Source organism: Sceloporus undulatus, chromosome 4, assembly GCF_019175285.1.
Source record: "Sceloporus undulatus isolate JIND9_A2432 ecotype Alabama chromosome 4, SceUnd_v1.1, whole genome shotgun sequence".
Classification (NCBI taxonomy): Eukaryota; Metazoa; Chordata; class Lepidosauria; order Squamata; family Phrynosomatidae; genus Sceloporus; species Sceloporus undulatus.
In genome coordinates this window covers 85,034,529-85,060,095 of record NC_056525.1, presented here as the reverse complement: position 1 = coordinate 85,060,095, position 25,567 = coordinate 85,034,529, and the positions used below count along the sequence as shown (strand labels likewise).

The 25,567-nt window shown below is 39.1% G+C and overlaps 1 protein-coding gene across 1 annotated transcript in view; it reads left to right on the top strand.

The window, feature by feature from the left end:
* PLPP3 (phospholipid phosphatase 3) overlaps positions 1-25,242 on the top strand; it is an 84,202-nt gene extending 58,960 nt beyond the window's left edge. Inside the window, exons 5-6 of the mRNA XM_042461650.1 lie at positions 13,136-13,312; positions 23,121-25,242. Coding sequence (XP_042317584.1) covers positions 13,136-13,312; positions 23,121-23,246 — 303 coding nt within the window. The 3' untranslated portion in view covers positions 23,247-25,242. The remainder of the gene's footprint in view (positions 1-13,135; positions 13,313-23,120) is intronic.
* The last annotated feature ends 325 nt before the right edge of the window (positions 25,243-25,567 follow it).

Below are 25,567 nucleotides of genomic sequence, written 5' to 3'. Positions count from 1 at the left end.
CTCCTTCCCTTGAGGTTTCCCTTAAGGTTTCCAAGCAAAGGTTGGGTGGCCATCTGTCACAGTTGCTTTTTTGTTGATTTCCCCTGGCAGAGGGTGGACTAAATTGCCCCTTGGGATCCCTTCCAACTCTACAAGTCTAAGATACTTTGGGTTTGCAGAAGTCAACTTTTCTATCCGCTCCTTCATGAAAGCCCCTCCAGGCTCCTGAAAAATGGAACATAGAAAGTCAAGGACCTCGCTGAATGTTGTTGTTGTTGTTGTTGTTATTATTATTATTATTAACCTTTATTTATAAAGCACTGTAAATTTACACAGCGCTGTACATACAACCTTTTTAATTGGACGGTTCCCTGCCCTCAGTCTTACAATCTAAAAAGACACGACACAAAAGGAGAAGGGAGGTGTTGGGGAAGGGGATGAGGGCCAGCAGTTCTTCTCTACCTCCGAGGCCTGGATCAGAGGAGATGGACTGGAGGGAGGGCTTGGCTTCTTAATGGATGGTTAATCCATTTGCAGAATTTGCAGAATGTAGTGAATTATGGTGTCTGCAGGAGGGGAAATTCCCCTCTGAATCAGGTAGAAGAATTTTTGTGAGGTAAAGGCAGATCCTCGATCTAAAGATAGACTTTTTGCCCTGGCATTGTGGTTATCAGGTATGTGTATGATTCATGATCAATCTAGCTTTAAACTGATAATTCCATGCACAAGGGAAAGTAGCCTGTATGATGCCATTGTGTGCATATCACAAGGCTTTTTATTGTCTCTGAAGGGATAGTATTATTGTTTATGAAGCCAGGAACAAGTATCAGAGCTACTTTAGAGATTCTAGTTTGTTTGATAAAAACAGAGTTCTCTGTTACATCCAAAATGGCACTCTAATCTAATGTTGGTCAGGTATATTGCTACCTGTGATCTGATCCTCATTAATTATCCTGATTTTGTAAATATGAAATTGGATAACTGATTCTTGCATAAATACTGATTGATGTATAGTCTGTACATTGTTTTGGTATTTTGCCATTGGTTATAAATGCCATTTAGCATTTTTCCATTGGTTGTAATTGTTTCTAGCTGATCTCAGTGGTGTACAATCACAAGAAGAACACAACATGGGTTTGTATGTCTATAAGTGTGGGTTTGTATGTATAACCCGTGCTTAGCTGGGCAACAGTAACCACAAATCATGTTCAGTTCACTACCATTAACCTTCAGAACTTGCACTTAGCGACTTTCTAACAGCAGTGAAAATTCCAGTGCATTGAGGTTTAGGGTCAGGACCAGGGTGAGGGTTCTGGTTAGGTCAGGGTTAAGTTTATGTGTAGTTTTTGCATTTCCTGATTCCAATGTAAACCTCACTCCCCGTATACAAGCCTGCTAATAACAAGAGCATATCAGTAAAGCTTTGCTGCATTGTGGCTCACTAGTGAATAGCATGGGAGGTTTTTGTCCCTTCATGACACATTGAACAAAAAGCAAATTATATTTTAGTCTCCAATTCCTTTTCTTTCTTTCTTTCTTTATTTATGTTAAAAAAGTGCATAGTGAATAGTTGAAAATGAGAAAATTTGTTTACAGCTGTGCAGGTGACAATGCAACAGAATGACTAGAGTGCAGATTCAGTTTGACTAAAATGTTCCATTCTGGAGAAGGAGGGCTAATCCACTATTATTTTCTCTAGTCTCTGAATAAAGCAAGAGCTCTAAGAGCACAAGGAATGCAATCTTGCACCTGTTTCATTTCGCCATGGAACATTATTGAGACAATATTAGGCTGCTTATTTAGTATTTACATATACTGAATCAAAAGCATAATTATGCGCTTCATTAGGTTACAAAACAAAACCCAAAACTCAAACCCCTATTTATGGGGTAGCACTCCATGATGCAGGGCAGGTGGAGTTTCTTGCCCATGTAGTTTTACTCAAATGTTGGGGCTAGTCTTGTTTTTCTTTGTCAATGAAAAATGGCTTTCCCCCTCCTTTCCTCAACTTGTTATGCCAGAGTGCTTCCTGACTATAGGCGCTGGAAGTATGCTTGATAGAGCTTGTGAAAGGAACCCAGCACAGGTCAATTATGGGTGGAACTACCCTAAACTTTTTGGAAATAAAAAAAGTGAGATTTAGGGAGTGATTTATGGTACATGTAATTAGGGGGAAACATTTTTAAAAAAACTTTTGAAACTTTCAAAAGATCTGTGGGTCCCATATCTCCTGTAACCTTAGATATGAAATGTGGGGAGGGTACAGAGTGGGGTCAGACTGAACTTGTAAAAACATTGCACATGAACCTGTGCTTATGAATAGGCCTTCTCCACCACAATTCCTTCTCTTTGCTGTCTGAAAAGATAAATTAAGACACAACTCCCTGCTGTTTTTCCCTCCTTTTTCTCCCTCTACTCTTTAAGCTGGAAGCAGCCTCTGTAATTTAATTACCATACCTTTCAGACTGTTTGGTGGTCCCTATGAATTTATTTCCTCATATTTTTCTCTCACTTTTCTTTACATGTTTCAAAGTCATTCCGTAAACATTTACACCATTTCCTCTCAGCAATGCTAAAATAACATTGCCAATGAACTGGAGGGGGGGATAAACAACATGAAAGAAAACTCATTTTCGGGCTCCCTTCTCCCTTGCCTGGGAATTCATAGATGGAGAGTGTCTGGCTGGGAACTGGTTATAGCACGGTTATAGCAGACCTCTACGACGTCTGAATAAATGGTTTGTTTTAGCTAGCATCACTTCCATTTGCCACAAAATGGTGCCACCTTTTCCTATCTTACACCTCCTTAGCTCCCCAGAACTTCCTTTTGACTGATGTCACTGGTTCTATTTACTAGTCAGAGCAGAAATAATAAAATAGAAAGCTCTTGTACGGTTGGAGTGTGAGAGAAACTCCAATCTTCAGTGCGATTTCATGATTTTACAAGTGGTTAATTCCCAGAAATTTGTACGTCTGAGCCAAATGGACAACTGCAAACACTGGAAGCATAAAAAGGGCTGTAGGAGCAAATTAATCACTGAAACACTCACTGGTGTTTTATTTAGTTTATTTTATAAGCTGCCTTTCCCATGGTGTGTAGTTCACCCAACTCAATTTCTTCTTCCCATCTGATTTCCGGAAGCTATCATGGTACTGAACCAGTTCCTGCTGTTAGTAGTGTCCTCTGATCTGCCTTTCTACTGGAGTCACGCCTGTCTTATCTGGCTTATGTTTCAATTTGTTTGCCATTATTCAGTCCACTACTGACAGCAGGAACTGGTTCAGTACCAAAATAACTTCCCAGAATTGGATGGGAAGAAGAAATTGCGTTGGGTGAACTACACCCCAAAACTCCAAGTAAGCTCTCCCTATAGTTTCATGTCTATGTTAAACAGCATAGAGGTCAGAGCTAAGCTCTGTCAAAGACAACAGCCATGATGTCAAAAAGAAATTTTCCAGCACCACTTTTTGAGTTTGTCCCTCCAGGAAAGACTGGAATCACCGTAAATCAGTACCCCCAAATCTAGTCCAAAAGAGACAGTCTAGAAGGATACCATGGTTGATAGTACTGAAAACTGTTGAGAGATCCGGTAGAACCAATAGGGGTTACTCCCGCTGTGCACTTCCTGGTATTAGTCATCTACCAAGGGTCCCAAACTTCCCTCCATCCCATATCCATGCCTGAAGTGAGATTGAAATAAAACTTGACATTTGGGGTGTGTGTGTGTGTGTGTGTGTGTGGACATCACATGCTCTTGCTAATCATTTTTTTTTTTTGAAACCATATCTTCTTTTCTTGCAAAATAATGAATTAATCAGATAGCCAAGGAAATTTAGGTCAGATCCACACTGCAGAAATAATCCATTTTGACACCATTTTAACTGCCCTGGGTCAGTGCTAAGGAATCCTAGGAATTGTAGCTTATTGTGGAACCAGAGCTCTCTGACAGAGAAGAACAAATGTCTCACAAAACTACAGTTCCCAGAATTCCCTAGTATTGAGCTGGGGCAGTTAAAGCAGTGTCAAATTAGAGTATTTCTGCAATGTGGACTGGACCTTAGTTAGACAGTGAGATCATCAGAGGCAAACTAATGATCTGTTGTAAGTAAGGAAATCGCCCTTACTCTGAGTTAGCTTCATTTCCCATTGCTAATGTTGCTTAGGACCTTACTGCACATGGCTCCAGGCATGGAACAGGAACGGTTCAAAAGGAGCCAAGAAGGGAACAGAACAAGTGGGGGATGCATTTTACTGTACACAGGAGGTCCCTCACTCGTTCCGTTCCCTTCCCTTCCGTTCCCAATCCGTCCCTGAGGAGGTGATTTTTGAGAACTGTTCTGAACTTCTCAAAAATCACACCCTCTGGGACAGATTGGGGAACGGAATGAAACAAGTGAGGGACCTCTGTGTGTAGTAAAATGCGTCCCCCATTCGTCCCCCACTTGTTCCCAGCCTCTTTCGTTCTGTTCTCCTTCCGTTCCGTGGAGCCCCTGTATGGTAAGGTTCATAGTCAAAACTTGCTGGCTGCATGACATAGTTGTAAGAAAAAGAAGAAAAAAAGGGATTAATAATTTGACCAAAGTAGACAGTGACTTGAGAAGCCAGTGTGGTGTAAAGATTGGAGTGTTGGACTGCGACTCTGGAGATCAGGGTTCGATTCAATGCTGGGTCAAGAAACCCACTGGGTGACCATGGACAAGTCACATGTTCTTAGCCTCAGTGGAAGGCAATGGCAAACCGCCTCTGAACAAATGTTGCCAAGAGAACCCTATGATAGGTTTGCCTTAGGGTCGCCATAAGTCGGAAACAACTTGAAGGTACACAAGAACAAGAAGACAGTGACTTGACTTCTTGAGAGAGTTATTTTGTTTGGGGCCAGAGACAATTAGATTGTGGCCGAGAAGATCCTGGGAATAGGTTTTTATTTTGGGAGTGCATATGTATCTGGTTGAGAACACAGCTGTCTTGTTATGTTAGAAATCACATGATTTCATCTTTGGAAACAACTGCTAGTGAACACAGAGTAAAGGAGCCTCCCAAATTTTAGAGAAGTCACCTTTGGCTTAAAGTTTTAAGTTCATTTAAAAAAAAAATCCCAACACCCGGCATGTTTAAACAAGTGTATAATTTTTGTAAAGCTGGGTGCTGCCCTTACAGTTTTCATCTCATTGGAAAGTTGTGGCTGGCCTTTTGTCACTGCTCCCCCAGCATACTACACATACACAATATTTGCTGATTCTGAACCTGTAGAATAACAATTTGCAGGTTATATAGGCATGGGTGATCATATCATTTTTTAAAAAAAGTTTTGTTGCTTTCATTTGTTAAAATGTCAGAGAAAGCAAAGTGCTGACTAAGATCAAACAGTCCCACTAAGTGCCAATTTTCCTCTGTTCTCATTTGACTTCAGGTAGAAGAAAGCTGTTGCTATTGAGCCTACTTGGCCGTAGGGGCTATCCCTCTCACATTCTCGCCCTGTAGGGAGTGGATCTTTGTGAAAATTGCCAGGGTTGCAGTTCTTGGTTGCTGCAAAATCAGCATTCTCTTCCCCTGACTGCTTGGCAAGTTCAGTTTTTAACAAGTGTCTATGGTAAACTCATGTCTTGTTTCCAGCTGAAACTTGGAAATTGCAAGTAAATGTACAATTTTTAAAAAGCTGGATATTTATCTATAGATATATTAATTTAATTTATATTATGCCTTTCTTCTGGCACAGATGGTGGCTTCTATGTCAGTAGAGCAATGAATCCACTTGAGGGTTCAGCCTGAACATTAAAGAAGCTTTAAAGAAATATTAAAGAACCTTTCAATTTTGCTTGACCCTATACTCCAAATTATTAAGACCAAAACTTGAAGTAGATTTACCACTCCACTGCCACTGGGAGCCATCAGCCACAATTACAGTTTTAGTGGATATTCAAGGACAGTATATGGTTCATAAGCTGCAACAGGTGAAATGATCTCTGGAGCAGGGGGTTACGGTTGGTGAACCTGACTTTCCAGAAATTCTTGGGCTGCATCTTGCCCTAGTCCTCACTAATTTAGCCAATGATGAGGGGATCTAGTTGCCATGTCAGAATCATCCCAGGCTCTGAAATTTCCATGCTGAAGCCTGAGATCTAGGAATGGTCCCTGGAGATATCAAATGACCTTATCGCACACACTTTAGCCCCCGATCTGGGCACAAGCAGGGGATGAACGTGGTGAGTGAAAACACATTTTATTGCATGCCATCACCCGGTGCTAAGCCATCCCCGATCAGGGCTCAGCCGCATGATTTTGCTCTGCTGGAAAGCTTCTGTCTTTCAAAATTCAGTTACCTGAGCCCTGATTGTGGACAGCTTAGCGCCGGGTGATGGAATGGGGCTGCCTTGAGGACAGTATGACATGTGATAAAATGTGTTTTTACTTGGCCAAGTGCTTCTCCTACCTGTGCCCAGGTGCCAGGCAAAAGTGTGTGCGATAAGGTCCATAGTGGCTTTCAGAGTTTTTTACTTCACGTTAATAGTTTCGCCTCTTTTATGGACTTTTAAAATCTGTAGTGTCACCAGAAGACTGCATCACCAGCATAGTATTTTTTTATACACTATTGTACAGAAAATAACAAGTAATCTTATATTTCCTGTAAATATAGAAGGAGGTCTTCTAATTTGTCGTTCTTTTCAGCTGTACATCTCAGATTCCCTCCATGGAAATAGAAGGTGAAGGCTGCTGCAGATTGCTAGGTCATTTGGGTTTTTTACCTGGTATATATTACAGGCAAATTTAATACCTCTGTTAAAGAGACTGTAGCATCATGCGCTCTTGGCAGTGGTCTGTATTAGAATTCACAATAGCTGGGCACAAGGTCTAACTCTGATTATTATCCTGTAGAATCAACAGAGCTTACATAAAATATTGCCATACCAAGTTCCCACTCATTGATTGGCTCTACACTAGTTGGGATTAACAATTGTTTTGAGGCTTCTGGATTCTCATGTTGTGATATAATGGCTTTATTCTGAATAAAGCATAGAAAAATTACTATCGGTGATTATAGTTCTCACTAGCCATGCTGGATGGGGGTACTTTTCCAAATTATGAATCTGAAAAAATGATGCATCTGACCAAGTAAATTGTTGCCTCCAAAATGTCATATCATAATACATTTATTAGGGTTGTTGTTTTTTTAAGGTGGCTCACCTAATAGAATTTACATTTTGACTGGCAATGGTACAGTGACTATGATGTCTGCCTATTTAGAATGAAAACTGCTTCCAGTAGTTGATAGAATTGAATGAACTCAGCAGGCTTATATATGTGTATATTCATATATGTGTACATACCTCTTAGCATCCAATACTGTGTGCAAATTCCTGCAGTGGAAATAATCATGGTTTATGAATCAGACATAATGGCTCCGTACAGACAGGCCAAAATAAAACTGCTTTGGGTCACTTTGGAGGTGTGCTGTGTAAATGATGCATGCATCCTAAGAGTCCAGAAGCCGTGCCAAAGTCACGCTCCAGTCCTAAGGACTGCATCATTTAAACAGCACACCTCCAAAGTGACCCAAAGCAGCTTTATTTTGGCCTGTCTGTATGGGCCCAATGTCTCCAAAATATGACTTGATATATGTCTCCATTTTAAAAAAATAATGTTATTTTCACAAACATTGTTACATTAATGATTGGCACCAATTATAAACTCAGGAATTTTGTAGTGGATATCCATGCCAAGGTTCCATAAAGTTACCACAGAAATCCAGAATAAGATTTTAGGATATGCTAGGCCATAGCACATTGCTGACTAAATGCCTAATTATGATACAACTAAGCCACTTTATTCTTTTATTTTTTTTCTTTGTAGAAGAACATTACCAGTTATTCCAGAGATTGCTAAAATAAGTCAGACATAATGTTGACTGCAGATTCTTCCATGTGCCTGCCAAATTTTAACAAAGCTGCTAGATTAATTTCTTATATAAATTTACCAATGTTTATGCTATTGGCAAATAAACTCCTGAGGTGGTAAACTTAAATGCTGCTTGTTTGACTTCCTAGGATTGTGCTATACTTACTCTTAGCCAAATGAGCAGTGTGTTCATGTACGGGATGCCAAATAGCAAACGTCTGACTATTATATTGGGATCATGGCCAATCTGTTAGTCATTGGATAAACATTAGTGACTGATTTCAAAGCACCAGACTGAACAAAGGGAAAGACTTCTGACTTCCCCTCCCTTGTGTGTTCATAACCCATCTACTTGAATGAATGTTCATTCATTTGAAAAGAAGTGTCAATACTCAGCAATTTAATAATTATGAATCATTTTTAGTTCCAGGTCTATAAAGTGCCTTGCAGTTATTTATCATATTCATCCTCATCTTGGAATGTAGGTGACATTACACTTGCCTTGGATTTGTTACTTAGGATTCTAAGGTGCTCTTTTAATGTCCACCTCCAAAACCGATTGCCATCACACTTCCTAGATTGATTTTATGATCTATGTGTGCTTGGCCACATCCTTCCCCACCCTCTCATTACACTGATTCAACAATCTATATTGAACAGTTACACCATCTTTCTCAAGTATTTTCAGATAATAAAAAAATCATGTGGTAGCCAGCAATGCTCTAACACAGCTGGAACTTGGAACAAAGCAACGGCTGTCATACGTTAGCTGTGCAATTGATACAATTCACTTTTTTTTAATTTAAAGAAATGCAAAAAATTTTCTCAAGATCAAATGAGAAAAAAATTGCCCATCTCACTGAACAGAAAAATGTTATGGTTTCTCATTTTTGCATGTGAAAATGAAGCAAGCAAGAATGTATATCTGTAATGAAAAGCCATTTTACTCTGTGTGTGCGTGCATGCATTCACACATATATGAATATGAAAAAGCTTCTTTAAGTTGTTGAAGAGACAGGAATGCCTCCTTTCCATTTGTCTGGAATCCTCTGACATCAGTAGAAGTGCTGCCAGTTCTGTGGTGATACATGGGAGGTTTCCCAACCATTCCTGCTCCAAGGGGTCACCAGGTCGTTGCATTCTTCCCTCCCTTTTTGGTTTTGTGGCATTGATCTCCTCCATGCAATTGGGTGCTCCTTTTCCCATTGTTGCTTATTGGTCTGCAGTAGCAGTTGATCATTTTATGTTACTATATAAACACCACACAGGCGCCTCCGTAAACCTCCTATGACTGAGTTAGCAGACTTTAGTAAAAAAAAAAAAAACCCACTTGTAATTCACTCACTGTCTGCTGTAAAAACAACTTCAGTTGAAATGATTTTTTTTTTACATTAAATGTTTGTTTTCTTTAGCTTGGCTTCACTTTATAATGAAAGCCTTAGGATATAAGAAGGGCAGTATCGGTGTCACAAATGGATAATAGCTGAGGCACAATCTGGGGGTGGGGGTGGATTTTATTAAAAGGACACAAAAGTCAGTTAGTTAACGCTTCATATCCTGAAGAAAACCCTGGTCAACATGTATGCTGATTCCAAGGGGGATTATTACATTTGTTGTTACATCTAAAAATGACTCTAATCTATTAAAGGCTCATATGCCTTTAGAGTTGGGTAAAGAATAAAATTCCACCATATTAAGTCTTCTTCACAAATGGAATGCAATGCTAGGGAACGTATTACCTTGCAAAATTCTATATATGTGTTTTAAAGCATGAGTAGGGAAAAAGAAGCCTGTGAGCCATGTAGGGTCCCCTTTTGTGGTCTTTGAATCACCTTACCAGTCCTCCTGCAAGCTGAGAGACCTTCTGTTTGTAAAATATAAGGCTAATTTTGGGGTTATTGCCCCAAATGCAAGATGGTTTAGATTTTCTGTATCCTCTATGTTTTTTTTGTTTGGCTGTAAAGTGGTTCCACAGGTGGTCAGTGGGAGTCGTATGAAATCACTTCCAGTGTTTTGTGATATTCTGGTGTGACCCGAAGGGGGATGGTGGGGCAAAAATTGTCCTCTGCACCATGCACAGTTGTCCACCCCTAAAACTACACAAGCTCTCTTCAGCTGAATTTGGCAATTAATGCCTAAGGCATGGGTCCCTTTCTTCTGATACAATGCTGACTGGTTTGCTCTAGTGCACTTGCTGATTAAAGCAATCAGCAAGCTATCAGTAACTTTGAAAACTGGTCTTAAAATCTGAAATGGTCATTTAAAATTGTACGGTCAGCCCTCTGTATCCACATATTTTTTATTCACAGATTCAAGCATCCATGGCTTTTAAATATTTTTAAAATACATAAATTCCAAAATGTAAGCCTTGATTTTGCCATTTTTTAAATAGGGGGCACCTTTTTTGTGTGCCATTTAATAGGACTTGAGCATTCATGGAGTTTGTTATCCACAGGAGGTCCTGGAGCCAAACCTCAGTGGATACCAAGGGCCCACTGAAATTATCACAAGCACACAAGTACAGAAAAACAACAAACAGCTGGCTTTCTGACAGATGAATTAATTCTGGGTAAAATAACAAGGGAATGATCTTCATTTATATATAGCCTGTATGCCTATGCCAATGATAGACAAAGGAACCTTATAAAGATGTTGTCCCAGTTCAAAGCTTTTCTGTTGTGATTGTGTTCCCAGAATTGTTGTCCATGTGTCTGGGATTAAGCTGAGGACTTTCTAATCACAAAGAACACATGGAATCGCAAGCCTGAATTTGAGTCCCAGCATTATAGTAATTAAGTACTGACAGAGAATATGATTGTATGTCATTTATCCACAGAACTGAAAAGTCTGTCTGTGTATTTTCTCTTTTTAAACAGGCAGAATAAAGAATAATATGAAGGCACATGACTATTGTGGGTGGCTTTTGCATATGATCCTGTAGGTGTAATGCAATAGCTACAACATTTAAGTTCTCCTGCCATAAATGTTTTTTGTGCATAGATTACGCCCTGCAGACATTTCTCTGACCTTGTAGCATTCATTTGCTCTTGTCTGGGTTGCTCCATGTAATACAGGAAGGCAGCATTTGGGTGGAGGACAATCCGTCATGCTTACACTCCCTTTCACCAAGATTTTTGGGTTGGGTCATTCTCCAGCATCTTTGATTTGTGGGTAGATATTTTGTGCTTTTCCTGCAGCCTTTTCCCCTTCTGGCTTCCCCAGTTCCCACAGGAACCCAAGGAATAGGATGTACCCAGCACTTTGGAGAGGAAACTAGATCAGGATAAGTGGGAAGAGGTGAGGCAGGGGACAATACCCATTTGACATCATTTCTGCTACTTCATTTCAGAACAGGTCCTCAGTTGGTCGTTGTTTGGTTAGACACTAAAGCAAAAATATAATTATTTTCACTCTAGGCTTTACATTCAAAGAGCTTTAAAACTTAGTTCAAGAAGCAGTTAAACAATACCAGGATTTCAGTCACTGAATAATGCTGCAGTTGTATTTGAAGTACTGTCAGTGTTCAGGTCCCCCTATCTCTTAAATAATTTTGTAGATCTGAACAAGGTAAAGAAGAGTGGGAAGTAAAATGATAAAGGGATTAAAGTATCTGGACTTGTCACTTTTAAAAATTCCATAAACAGATTACAGTACCCTAAACACTGTATCTCTCTATGCAAGCCTACTAAGTTTTAAGATCTTTGGGGAAGGGGTTTCTCTTGATCCCACCACCATCACAGCTATGTCTGGTGAGTACTTGGGAAAGAACCTTCTGGTGGCTATTCCCTTTCAAGAGTAGCTCAGTTTGCCCCATCTCTACTTTCTTTGTGCCAGCAGATTTTTTTTTAATTACATAGTCCTTCATCTTTTCACAGGTTCAGATAGTGCAAAGGATGTGCTGGTTGTGTGTGTGTGTGTGTGTGTGTGTGTGTGTGTGTGTGTAATAGGTTTTAATATGTTTTAACTGTTCTAAATCAGTATTTTAAAGTGGATTTTTGTTTACTGCTTTGGATTATTGAACTGTTGATTGTTTTAGCTGTTTTCTTTTAACATACAATGTGATCCACTTTGGGTCCCAAATGCGAGAAAAGCAGGATATAAATTAAAGAAAGAAAAGAAATATGTGATAGAGGCTCATAAAATTATGAATAGTGTGCAGAATGTTGATAGAGAGGCCTCTCTGGAAATTATAATGGCAAAAGTGGGGTAGTGATGGCATTGGGGCTCCAGGACATCCAGTGAATTTCATTTGATTGAAGACAGACAAGTTTATTTTCTGCTTTTATGAGGCAAAGAGAAAAATAAATCATGTCTGATCTGCCCACAATATCTGACCAAGCTAAAGTCAGATTGGTTGTACTCTCAAAAATATTGTCTATGACTGGCTTGCCCATTCTTACTATACTGGGATAAATGAACTCAGAAGGTGGCTTGACTTTCTATCAGGGAAGGAAGATCATCAATCACAAGGTGCAGGTTGGTGCATAATAGTTTCTCATGTGGGACTACACAACAGTTGCCTATTTAACATTCACTGACTTACTTTTGAACAACTGCAACTCCTTCACAGCCATTATGTGGCTAGTAGAAAGTGGTGGTGGGGATTGGATATGTATTTTGATATATCCCTGTAGCCAGATGTAAAATGATTACACCATCTGTCAAGATCTGCTGGGGTTCTCTGGAAGTCTTAGCTGATTATGTAGTCTGGGGTGGGCAACTCTGGGAGGTTAGGGGAGCACACTAGCTATAGAGGAGACCTTGCGGGTGCACTCCTCCGCTGCATCCCCCAGTACACACTCCAATTCTCTGCCCCCAAATAATACCCAAAGTCTTCTAGGGGCTGTGGGAGGCATTTTCACCATATTTTTAGGCCATTGTTTTCATGGGGATGTGGCTGGACACTTCGCTGACCCCACTCCCACTCACAGATTGGACATAGAGAGTCTGAAGCAGAAGTAGTAACTTTCAGGGGGCTTTCAGGGAGCTTTGGTCATTGTGGAGGGGGGAAGGGAGTAACAGCCTCCTCAACAACAACAAAAAGGTGGGCTTCAGGCTATGCGTGCCAGGATTCCAGCTATTGTTTCCTGTTGAATGATGGCTGGCTGCACAGGATAAACCAGCCCAAAGTGTGACATTCCTGTTGGTGTGGTACTGAGCAGGGGTAATGGAAGCTCCATAACAGATAATGGTGTTTGCACACACTCTCATGGAGAGAAAACATTATAATATCTGATGTCCTACTTTTCCCTTTGTTTTCAGCTATACCTGCAAGCCAGGTTCACTTGGAGAGGAGCTCGGCTGCTGCGTCCTCTGCTCCAGTTTACACTGATTATGATGGCATTTTATACAGGACTTTCTCGTGTGTCTGATCACAAACATCATCCAACAGATGTACTGGCAGGATTCACACAGGGGGCCCTGGTGGCTTACTGCATAGTAAGTGTCATATACCGCTGGTGTATTATTTCAACAAATAATCATTGATATGTATCATATGTGCAAGATTGGTAGTACTCTAACTCAAATGCATGGGTGTTGGCTTCTGGTGGATAGCATGATAGGAGCTTGACTGTATATGGCATTATGACAAACCAACAATGTCAAGATCCATCTAAAAAGGTTGCATCCTCATCAGTAGAGCGTTGAGCACTCAGGAAAGTAAATATATCAGGCATGATGTCTTTGGAAAATTGGCTTGTTTTACTGAGCCATTTTCAAAATATACAAGAGGACAAACTCAATCAAGGAAGCCACAGCCCTGAGTTTGCAAGACCTGATTTTGTAGCTTATCACACAGCTTTGAAAAGCGTCTTACCACTCCCAATTGAATTCTAATTTGCAATGTATCCTGATATCATCGCTTGGACTTTTGCTGCTGCTGCTGCCACTGGACAGATGCAGCCAAGGTAATTTCTGGATAGAATCTGAGTTCAGCTGGCCGATTTGCAAAGCTGGGAAGCTTTCGGCTTTGAAAAGAGGCCAGCTGAACTCGGATTCTATCCAGAAATGACCCGGGCTGCACCCACCCGGCACCGGCAGCAGCAAAAATCCATGTGATGATATCAGGATATAACACAAATAAGAATTCAATTTGGGAATAGTAAGTTGCTTTTTAAATCTGTGTGATAAGTTCCTAGATCTCTTGATAACAGGGTGAGTTGGTGGTCTCTCATTCATGGGATCACCATAAGTTAAAGTCAACTTGATGGCAATTAAGAACAATAAATTTTGAAACAAGGTGCAGGCAGAGATCCAAGATATGACTAGTTTTACCAGTGACTAGGTAGATTATTAGAGTTTATAAAACCCAAGAAGGGAAGAAATGATAGCCTTAAGCAAATGTTGAATGTTTCCTTATACTTCTGGAAACTAGAAAGATAAATGTCAAGTGAATTCTAGCTTTCTGGTGTAATATATACACAATAAGGCTCATGCGAAACAGCTGTTTTCTACATTTTCCTCTTAAGTATTAGGTTTGGTATGTTTAGTGCATGGAAGGAGCTGTTTTTGAACATGTGCCAAACTGGGCATATTACCAGGATAGCTCACCTAACCAAATGTATAAATGATTACAGCAGTTCTTTCTTTGAAAAACTAAACACTTTCAAAGGCAGCTGAAAATACACACACATACACACACACACACACAAACACACACAGAGTCAATTTCATTCATTCATTTCCACTGTTAGCAGACCACTGTCAACATTTTTTGAGCAATGCAGTCTCTGATTTCGCAAGCAAGGTTTGCAAATCTAAGCAGCTTGAAGGAACATGCACAGATCAATATTTCCCTTTGAGCTGAATCAGAAGGCGTAGTAAGATGAAACTTGGGTCTGGTCTTTTGATGGAAAGAGCAGGGGTGCATCTGTCTATGTGTATTATTGTGTAATGTAGTGAAAAGTGTTCTTGCAAAAAAATTATTTGGCCAAGGTATGATTACTTATCTGCTCCTAACTAACTTGTTCTCATGCCATTCACTTTCTAAACACGACCAGATTGTTTAATCCATTTACGGTAACTTCACACATATACAGACCCTTTATATATAAGCCTTTCATGTAGGCCAAGTAACCTTGCTTAAATGAAATTATTTTATTCTTTACCTTATCTACGTCTAGGTCTAATTTATTCATATCTAACATATTTGAAAAGTACCATGTGCTTCTTATGGATTGAAATGGGTTAGCTCTCAAGTAAACATTTGGGACATGCCCCCCTTGCATCTTTGTTTTTGCATTCTTCCAATTTATTGTTAGAAAAATATTTACATAGTGAGATTCTCCTCAATAAACACATGACCAGCAACCAGGAAAGGAGTTCATTTGCCTTTCATCATGTTCATTCATGATTGAAATGTAGCTATCTAAATACTCCAACAGACAAGTGTGTGTGTGTAATCATTTGAAGCTCAGATTAGATAACAGAAACTTTAAAAATAATAATTATAATAATAATGAACAAATACTTCCAGCACATTCTCATGCATACCTACTTAGAAAGTTAATGGAGCTTAATTCCAGAGAGATGGGTCTGGCATGATAGACATGCTTATATACAGAACTAATGCTGTCTTACAGCCAAACTAGCCATTGTCTCTGCTAATGCATCATTCCAATCATATTTGCTGAAAGGCAAGCTATATACTACCCATGACTTTTATGATACAAATTCTTAATCCTTTCTTCATTGTACAACATGCTGACAGGACTCTGGCCATAACTATTTCACAAGGAGAGGATCATTCTAACCCTTTGTTTCCACACCATTGCTCCAGTTTAACACCGACATGGTTTGAGATGGGTATGGCTGCCCAGAAAAGTGACCCTCCTGTTGTAGGGGTGGAATGGTTCAAGGTAAATGAGCCACACACACGCTGTGGAAATCAGGCAGATTCTACATTAGCATTAGGACTAGTCTGAAAATGAAACTGCCAGTGTTGTAAAAACTTTATACAAATCTGATACAGCCACAGGGACCCTTTCACGCTACATAAATATAACCTTGTGATTCCACATTAACCCCTGTAGCTGCATCTTTTGAATGGGATTTGTAGTTTGGTGAGGCACTAGAGGTCTCTGGCTAAGAATTCGAAATGCTGCTCCCTAAACTGTAAATCCCAGGGTTCCATAGGATGCAGCCAGGGTAGTTCAAGTGGAATCATAATGCTGTTATCATCTAATATAAAAGAGCCCTGTTCACCACATCTTAAAAAAGATATCTGGGGGTTCCAGGTCACTGAAGTTTTCAAAGGTGGCAGACCTGTCTCTGTTGCGCCATGAATGGGAATAGCAATGAATGTTTCAGATGGATTTCTGTTTGATGGTTCCACATAAAAGGGCAATTTTCCACAGTAGCCCCTAAATGGTGGCCCTCTGCATCAGGTCAGGTCAACAATCTTGACATGTTTTGGACACTTGTTGGAAATCTGTCTTTTAAGGTTGGCTTTCCTTCAGCCACAAGGTGTTTGGAACTACCATATGACTACGTTCTTGCTGGATTGTTTTATGGTAATGCTGTAATCTATTTGGGGATTTCATGAAATGAGAAATAGTGTACAAGTTTTTCATAATAATGAAAAGAGAGAGGGAAAAATGGCAGACATCTTGCAAGCTGCTGGTAGCCTCAAAGGAGAAAATTTATGGAGCTAAATACTTGATCCTGTAAGCTTCACCTCTAAAAATAAGCACAGGTTTGGGAGAAGATGGTTAGATTTAGATGATTTAGAACTCCTGCCACCCCTGTGGTTTGGCAGTCTGGATTATGGGTTCTTAAAATGAATTTTGCAAAATAAATATATGGAGTCTTGGAACACCTGCTTAGCAAGCAGTATGGCCACACGAGAACAGCAGGAATTAGACACATTTACGTTGGGTTTGGAATTGTGTGGTCCACCAGAAGTTCTTGAGCTGCAACTCTCCGCATTCATCACCACTGACTATACTGACTAGGGCTAGCGGGAATTACTGTTCAGCAAACCTCCTCTGAACAAATATTGCCAAGAAAACCCCACAAGTTCACCTTGGAGTTACCATAAGTCAAAAATGACTTGAAAGCACACAACAAGAGGCACCTGGTTCATTGTACAATTATCACCCCTGATGTACACAGAAGAGTTGGAGGGCAAGTGCACAATCCCTCCCACACCCATCAATGCCATCTATTCTACAAGGTCTAGTCTGGAGCCCAGTTTAAATCTGCTGGGGAGAAACATATGGAGATGGATAATTTGTGAGCAGGAGAATAGTAGAAGTATCTCTTCCCTTGTCTCTTCTTGTCAGCAAAAGTTCCTTCTCCAATATTTTTCTCATAACGAGTTTGTTACTGCCATTTCTATTGAAATCCGATGAGCATCTCCTTCCTATATTTATTCAGCAGCGGTAGTGTTAGCTCCAGTGTTTCTAGTTTACATATGCGCACAACAATATATGCTCAAAGCTTTAATGATCTTTTAAAAATCATTCCTGCTGATGTTCATAGATACCACAGACATCCACCTGTTATGAAGTCGTGGAAAGAAAAGAGAAAAGGCCTGAAGTATTTTATTATATCTTATTTTAACAATCAAGCACTTCATTCTCAGCTCAGGTATGACGTGGCTTTATCCAGACATTATTTTGAGATCCTGCTGTCAGAGCTGGCTGTATAGAGATAATCTGTAATTCTACCATGCTTTAACCACTTCTTCAAAGGGTGGAGTTTGACAGAGCAAGGAGGAACTCCGTTGGACAGGGTGTAGTATTAGGATTCCAGTGAAGGCAGCACATCCAAACAAAAAAATTCTGACAGACAATAGGAGTCCCAGTGCAGATCCATCATTTCCCGTCTAATGACAAGTTACAAATCTAGCACTTTTTTCCTGATTTGTAAACAGATGGTGTGCTTTGCCAGCCCGGAGGACGGGTGAGAGTTCAGCAGCTATAGGCTGACTTTCCTGTGACAAGGTAAAGCCGCTGAGGAAGCAGCTGGATGAGAAACGGCAAACACATGTATGGCCCTTCCTCTTTCTCCCTGGGCTCTCCCACCCTCGCAGCCTCTCTTTTGTATATTTCAGTCCTGGGCCAGGATACAGAGAGGGCATTGGTCACTCTTTGCTGTGCCCTTACAGAGCCCTTTGGAGAAAAGACAGGCATGACCGTAGAAGAGGAAGGTGAAAGAGGGGTAGCTTGTAGTTTCCTATGTCTTCCCTGTGGTTTCCGGTTCACAAGGAATGACTAAAACACAGCTATCATCTCAAGACTTGTTTATAGTGCTGTCATTGAGATATAGCAATGTCATCTCTTTCTCTCTGCTTACACACACATGCACCACATTTTATTTTATTTTATTTTTTCCATTGCTAGTTTCTATCCTGTTCTTTGAACTAGATGGGCACTTTGGCTTTAATGCTTCTGCTTCTGCTTGGTGGTATTTATCAAGTATTTAAAAACTCACTTCAGATGTTTCCACATATCTTTCTGTACAGTTCGTTTGTACATTGCTTACAAACTGATTATTACTGGTAGACATCCCCCCCGCCCCAGTTTAGAAGCAGGTGTTCAGAAATCCTTCAGATAAAAGATTTGCAAGCTCAAATAACCCTCAACATTATATTTTCTTGCTGAAAAACACAGATGGAATACTTTCCCCCCACAAATATCCAGACATTATTTCTGAATGGATAACAAATATGAGATAGAATCATAGAATCATAGAGTTGGAAGAGACCACAGGGGCCATCCAGTCCAACCCCCTGCTATGCAGGAACCATCCATCAAAGCATCCCTGACAGATGGCCATCCAGCCTCTGTTTAAAGACCTCTAAGGAAGGAGACTCCACTACACTTCGAGGGCGTTTGTTCTACTGTCGAACAGCCCTTACTGTCAGGAAGTTCCTCCTAATGTTGAGGTAGTATCTCTTTTCTTGCAATTTGCATCCATTGTTCTGTGTTCTAGTCTCTGGAGCAGCAGAAAACAAGCTTGGTCCCTCCTCAATATGACATCCCTTCAATATTGCAGTTGTAGTTATTTTTCATGTTTTAAGGGTTGAGACAACTTGAAGAATAGCATTTTTAGCATGGGAAGCTGAGACACAAAATAGGAACAGTGCAATTCTGAATTAGGTTCTGAATATCATTTTATGAATCAATCAGTACTGCCAACTCCTTCCTTTTCTTATGTCATCTCCTTCCTTTTCAGAGTTTGTTAAGCCTGGGTATAGAACTTTTGCCCTGTTCATAGTGAAAATGTTTCACCATATTTTTTTTTAGTAAATCATATCCATCCAGCAGAATGCCCCATTCTTTGTGATACATGACTAATACAACCAAGACCTAAAATAAAAATAAAAAATAGACTTGGCTTTTGCCTTCTGTGGTTTCACCTACCTTTTGCTCTTCTACAACCCACAATGTTATCACTTGATGCAATATTTATTCAAAGCAATGTTTTATCCAAGAGAAGACTATGATGTTCAAGATTTTGTTTAAACTCTGATGTCATTACCTGCTCCTTATCTTCAACTGCTCAGTAGAAGACATGTAGTGTTTCATCTTCAAAGGTCACCAAAGCTGTCTGCACTGTTTCATTGTAACAATCACAGTTGCCCTTTCTCATCTGAAGAAAAAAAAAAAGCAACCCAGTACATTTATTCAGGTCCAGTTGATGAAACAGCCTTGTTTGTTTTGGAGTTTAGGCAGATTAAGAATTTCTGGAATCAAAAATATTTTAGAAATTTAGACAAGTTTTAGTGGCTACGTCTAATAATTCAGCAGTGAAATATGTGAAGCTAGGAATTTCCAGTTTCCTCCACTGTTGTTAGTTGTTTGCTAAAATGTTCTGCATTTAAAGGAAATCCTTTTAAAAATAACAACAATAATAATGAATTAAAATATGTTGATCAGTTGTAATGGTTGTATAGCACATTCCCAGTTGTCTGCTGCTGAGTTTTCTTTATGGGTGGAGAGCACCTTCCACAGGAAATGGAACAAATCCAAGCAAAAACACTCTATGCATGTACCCTTTTTTTTTGTGCCAAGCAGCTGAAGCATTAGGAGGGTTTAGCACACTTTCCTAACCTTAGAAGATCATGTTTCATGATTTCTCGAAGTGTTTTTATAACCCTGAGCCTTTGCTAAAGTGAAATACAATTTAAAGGAGAATTAAGGGTGCTGCTGCTACCAAATATCTGATTTAAAGCCACACACACAGTGAACTACAGAGCAAAGGCTAAAACAGCCTAGATGACACTCCATCCATAATGTTACTCATTGGGAAAATGTGGGCCAGATTGAACCTAATCCCCCACTTGCTGCTTGCAGTGTGCAATCACTGCTAGTTCCTGCCACAAATTGATTTGTCATGGAGATCTCTGTATAAAACATGGATATAGTTATGATTGAATCCAGCCTTGGAAGTAGAAAGCAAGAATCATAGTAGCAGAATTGTCTTCCAGCCCTCAGCTACATAAAAGCTATGGAAATGAATGACCAGATGACCAGCAGAAATACAAAATTAGATGAAGATGTAAATATTTACAAATTCTAGAAAGAATCCAGCGAAGACTAACCATGCCTAGATGTACCATCAACAAAAATTGGTGGGGACTTAAGACGTTGTATCCTGTGCCTCTTATGGCACGCAGAACCCAGACAGGGGTTGTCCCAGTCATTTTCTTCAGTATTTAATGGCTGGGTTAATTAACCTTAATTTTTATTCTAGAGTATTCATAATTACAGGAGTGAAACTGGGGATTTTCAATGGTAAGCAGATATTGCACTTCTTCAGCACTAGCTTCTTAAAACAAGTAGGATAGAAATGGGAGTCACAAATACTATATACAAGTCAACAAAAGGAAGTAGTCAGATGTGGTTATGACTAATTAAATGTGTCATTAGTGTAAATTGAGTGTAAACCAAGATGACTTTCACTGGATTGTGTCTGTCATCCACAGTTCCTTAGTGTATACAAAAAGACATTTTACCCATTCTGTTTGATTCTGTAAAGACTACTGTGTAATGGGCAAAGTAATGAGAGTACCATGATTTTCCAGAACTATACAAAAATCTAGATAGACTATCCATATATATCTGATGGAGCCCAGTTGGAAATAGTGGTGTTGTACCCCAACACTGAGGAAGAAGGGAAAAGTGTAATTTTAGTTCAGGGACCCTAACATTGCTGCTGAAACAGGGGTTCAAAAGAATCTTTAAATTAAAACATGTTCTGGCAAGGAGGTAGCTACTATTCGTTTTTCTTTACAGCCAAGCATTGGTTTTTCTGAGTGGAGTTTTGTTTCTTTGGTAAATTAACTGTATTCTTCAATGCCAATATTTAGATGTCAAACTAACTGATCTGGGAACACAGGAAGACAACTGGAAGGCTGAATGCAAACATCTGCATTCAGTAAAACAAGCAGTCTCTTTTAACAATTGACTATTTTGTGATTTTGCACTCTGAAAATCCTGGTAGTCTGATAGACAGAACAGTAGAGAAGTTAAAACTAGAAACACAACTTATCCCTACAAACTTTTTACTATCAAAGTGGTATAAAAATTATGATGTAAGCTATAATGCTTGTCAAATTTACAGATGATACAAAACTGGGAGGGGTGGCTAACACATTGGAACATAATTCAAAAGGACTTTGATAAACTAGAAAACTGGGCTGAAATTAATAAAATGACATTTAGCAGAGACAAATGCAAAATTCTCTATTTAGGACACACACACACACACACACACACACAAAACAAATACACAGCTATAGGATGAGGGATACTTGGCTTAGCAGTACTACATGTGAAAAAAGACTTTGGGATTATTGTAGATCATAAATTGAACTTGAGCCAGCAGTGTGATGCTGCAGCAAAGAAGGCAACTGGTTATCTCTAAGATATTGTTGCCATCTGTTTAGTAAGGAGAGTTGTGATGTATTGTATTCTACAATCCACACAGTGTATTGATGTCATTGAGCCATTGTAAAGTCACAGGGATTAGCTCAACTTGGTGTTACAAGGAATAAAGAATTTAATAGTAATCTAATACACATTTCATTTGGTGTAAATTGAGCATACGAGTGTCCCGTTGTGTGTGTGAGTGTGTGTGTACACAGACGGGGTTTAATAGCTGGAATATTTGTATTGTTGTTCCAAACTTCTTGCACTGGATAAGAGGGCTGAATCTTCTCCTGTCTGCAGAGCGTGAGTCTGTCTGACTCTTTTCCTTTCTGGCCTCAGAGTTATATTTTGCACGGGAGAAAGTCCCATCTGTCACACTGGCTTGATAAGACTTCAGCCTGAGAGAGGATGTCAGAATTTCCTTTTAGGACTTTCTCATTGTGCAGCTACCTTGCTGAATTGTCAAGTGTGGGCCCTGTCATATCCCTGACAGTAGAGACATAATTGGTTTTCAGGGGAAAGGGGTTGGGGATATCTCTTCCATGAAGCTGTTCCTCTGAAACTACTGAGCCATCTCATCCTGACTATGCCTTCATTCAGGAAAGTATAGTGTGAAGGGGGGTGAAGAGTGGAAAAGTGAGGAAATATCCAGCCATTCTGACTAATAATTGTGGAGAACTGACTCGTAAGGGAAGTTTAATAATAGTACAGTTTAAATTACCAGAGGAAGTGGAGTTCTGTGAACTTGTATGTGGTGTTAACACTTGGTTGGTTATGGTGAGGAAAATGGTTTTTTTTTTTAAAATATCTAAACAGCATAGTTCTTTTTTTAAAAAAAGAAGCAAATTTGATTTAGTCAATATTAGATACTCTCTTCTTTCCAAAAGCATCTTATTCAGTAAACCCTCTCCCCCAATACACACAGAATATATTTGAATTAAAATATTGAAGAAATTCTATGCAATGTGGAAGATGCATTAGAAATCAATAAAGGAAGGCAAGGCAGGGAGATTTTGCATATCAGTAAGAGGTAAATGATGGTCAGCTAGGTTGACTCTAATTGTCTCAGAGAGCCTTGGAAAGTTACTTTTTTTGAATGTACAGTTTGCTGAATCCTACTGGACATATTGTGTGGGGTTTTAGACATTGTATTCCAAAAAAGCATTTTTTCCAAATTCTGTTTATGGAGTGAATAACCCTTATCAGCAAATCTAGAAGACCTCTAACCCAGTTCAGGAGATTGGGACATCAGAAGTGCTGCACCATCGACTTCATTTCCAAATCAGAGTTCTAGCATTTGTGAAGAAAAATGGGATAGGTATCCCAAACTTTGCATTTATATTGAATGTCTGTAATTTCATTTGCAGGTGTTCTACGTTTCAGACCTTTTCAAGCCAAAAGCAAAGATTTCTCAGCCTCCTCCACCAATCCGGAAGGAGATACTTTCACCTGTGGACATCATTGACCGGAACAACCATCACAACATGGTGTAGACATTTGCAAATGTTTTTAATTTTTTAATTTTATTTTTTATTTTTTGCAAAATGACTGCTGACAGCAACTACCTGCTGCTCTCAATCTCATCTGACAGTAGAATGTAGGGAGAGACTCTTGCCTGACCCATGAGGTCTTACTCTGTGGCCTTTTTATTCTTACAACATTTGCATAAAATAGATGTTGTTCAACTAAGTCAAAGGCAACAAGTCTGAAATGAATCAAAACATGTTGCAAATATTTTATATGTGCAATTGGCTGAGTGTTCATGTTGTAGTGAATGCTGAATTGTTCATAGCTTATTGAACACTAAATGGTTATTAGGAAACAGGCCATCTCTGCTTTTAATTTTTTAAAAAAACTAAAGATTTCCAATTCCTGTTAAAAGGGGAGGGTGGGGGAGAGGAATGCTCATCAACTAGATTATAGCACTATCTACAAGAAAATACGCACTGATTCATGAATTGTGATCACTTTCTAAGGGGTATCTTCTTATTTTATTGTTGTTTTTTTTAATGTCTCCATTCCAAACTGTGACTTATGTTTGGTTTAGAAGAAGCACACTAGGAAAACATAGTGGAAAAGTATCCTTTTCTGCTGTAAACCCCCTGAAAAATAATACCTTTCTTTACCTAATAAGGCATAGTTAAAGCCACTTATTAAATTGAAGTCTACTTTCTTCATAATATTCCTGACTGTAAAAGCCTTTTCATCTTTGTTTTCATCTATCCTATTTCTCCTCACAAATTATATGCCATTTTAATGTCTTTATCATGTTTACTACTTTGGAGAGCTGGCTGGAATTGTCAATTGCTCAAGATATCTGGAGCCCCCATATGCCTCCTTATGCAATGTAAACAGTACCATATAAAAGTTCAGCCTGCATTTAATTTGCTGGTTGGTCTAGAAAAATCTTCCCCCTTGTTTCCATTTACCCACACAATCACAAAAATATTTTCTGAATGGTCACTTAATTGTGGGTTCACAATGTGTTGTCTTCTTTGCAGTCAGTCTTGTTAATGTTTCTTAGCCCCGAAAGCTCTGAGGTTGAGACTCAGAACATCAACCCTTCAGCTGTGAGGCGGACTGCAGGTCAGGACCGTCTTATCCTGATACCCAGTTACAACTCTCTTCTGTTTATCACAGCCTGAAAAAAGGGGATCATTCTTGAATATTCATTAGAACCCAGCCTTCCAACCTGTGGTGTTCCTGATGTGGTGGTTTAAATTCTCATCATGCCTAATCCCCATAACCAATGATTAGGCAGATTTGGAATTATGGAAGTTTTAGTTAACACAACTGAAGGGCACTGGTGTAGGGAAGACTGTATTGGACAGTAGGCTAAATTCTGCTTTAAACAACATCAGGGCCATGTGAAGAAGGCAAGCAAGAGCAAATGTAGTTCTTTCATATGCTTTCAGAGGGAGTTCCAAAAGACATGCTTTTAAATATTTTTAAGAACAGAACTGACAATACTAGCCAAGCAGACTGGCCTTTGCACATCTTGTCATACAAAATCCGTCCCATCATTTCAATTCTAGCAAGCTATGATTTTTTTTATAAATATATAAATATATATATAAATATTATATAAATAATGTATAAAACATTAAAAATTAACTATGTAAAATATTATTTCTGAAACAATTTTAGATATATCCACTACGATTATAAATTGTGTTTTGACCTGTGTTATTTGCATTTTGCTGCTTAAAAAAGCAATGACTTAATTTTTTTTTATAGTCGACTAAAATATTGTAGTCCTGTGGTAGCAATATTTTAATGAAAATAACAAACTAAAGACAATTGTATAAAAATCATATTAAATTGTCTGTATTTTTGTAATGTTTCTTTTTTTTTGTACAAAGAGGAATACGCAAGACTTTTTGTAGAGTACAAGAATTAAAGTTGGTATTTGCAAAAATATTGCTGTATAAATGTGCTTTATAAATAAATGTTTCAGGCACAACTGTGAGCCCATGTTCTCACTTTAAAGGATTGCTGATATGATTTTTTTTTTAAACAAAACATTGTGCTTATGCTGTTAACTTTACACTGTGAAAACGTGCCAATGGATATCAATGATAATCACAGATGAATACATCACAGTCTTCCATATACTTTACCGTGCTGTTAACATATTGCCCAGGTGTCATATCAATTTGCCTATTTGTTCCTTTTGTTTCCAGTGTTCAGTCCAGTACAATATTTCCTTTATGGCTTCAATGGAACTGCATACACACAAGAGTGAAGTAAGTGTCAGGACAGAAAAGAATTTCACTGGAGTCTCACACTTCTTAACACTCATTGAGAGACAAAG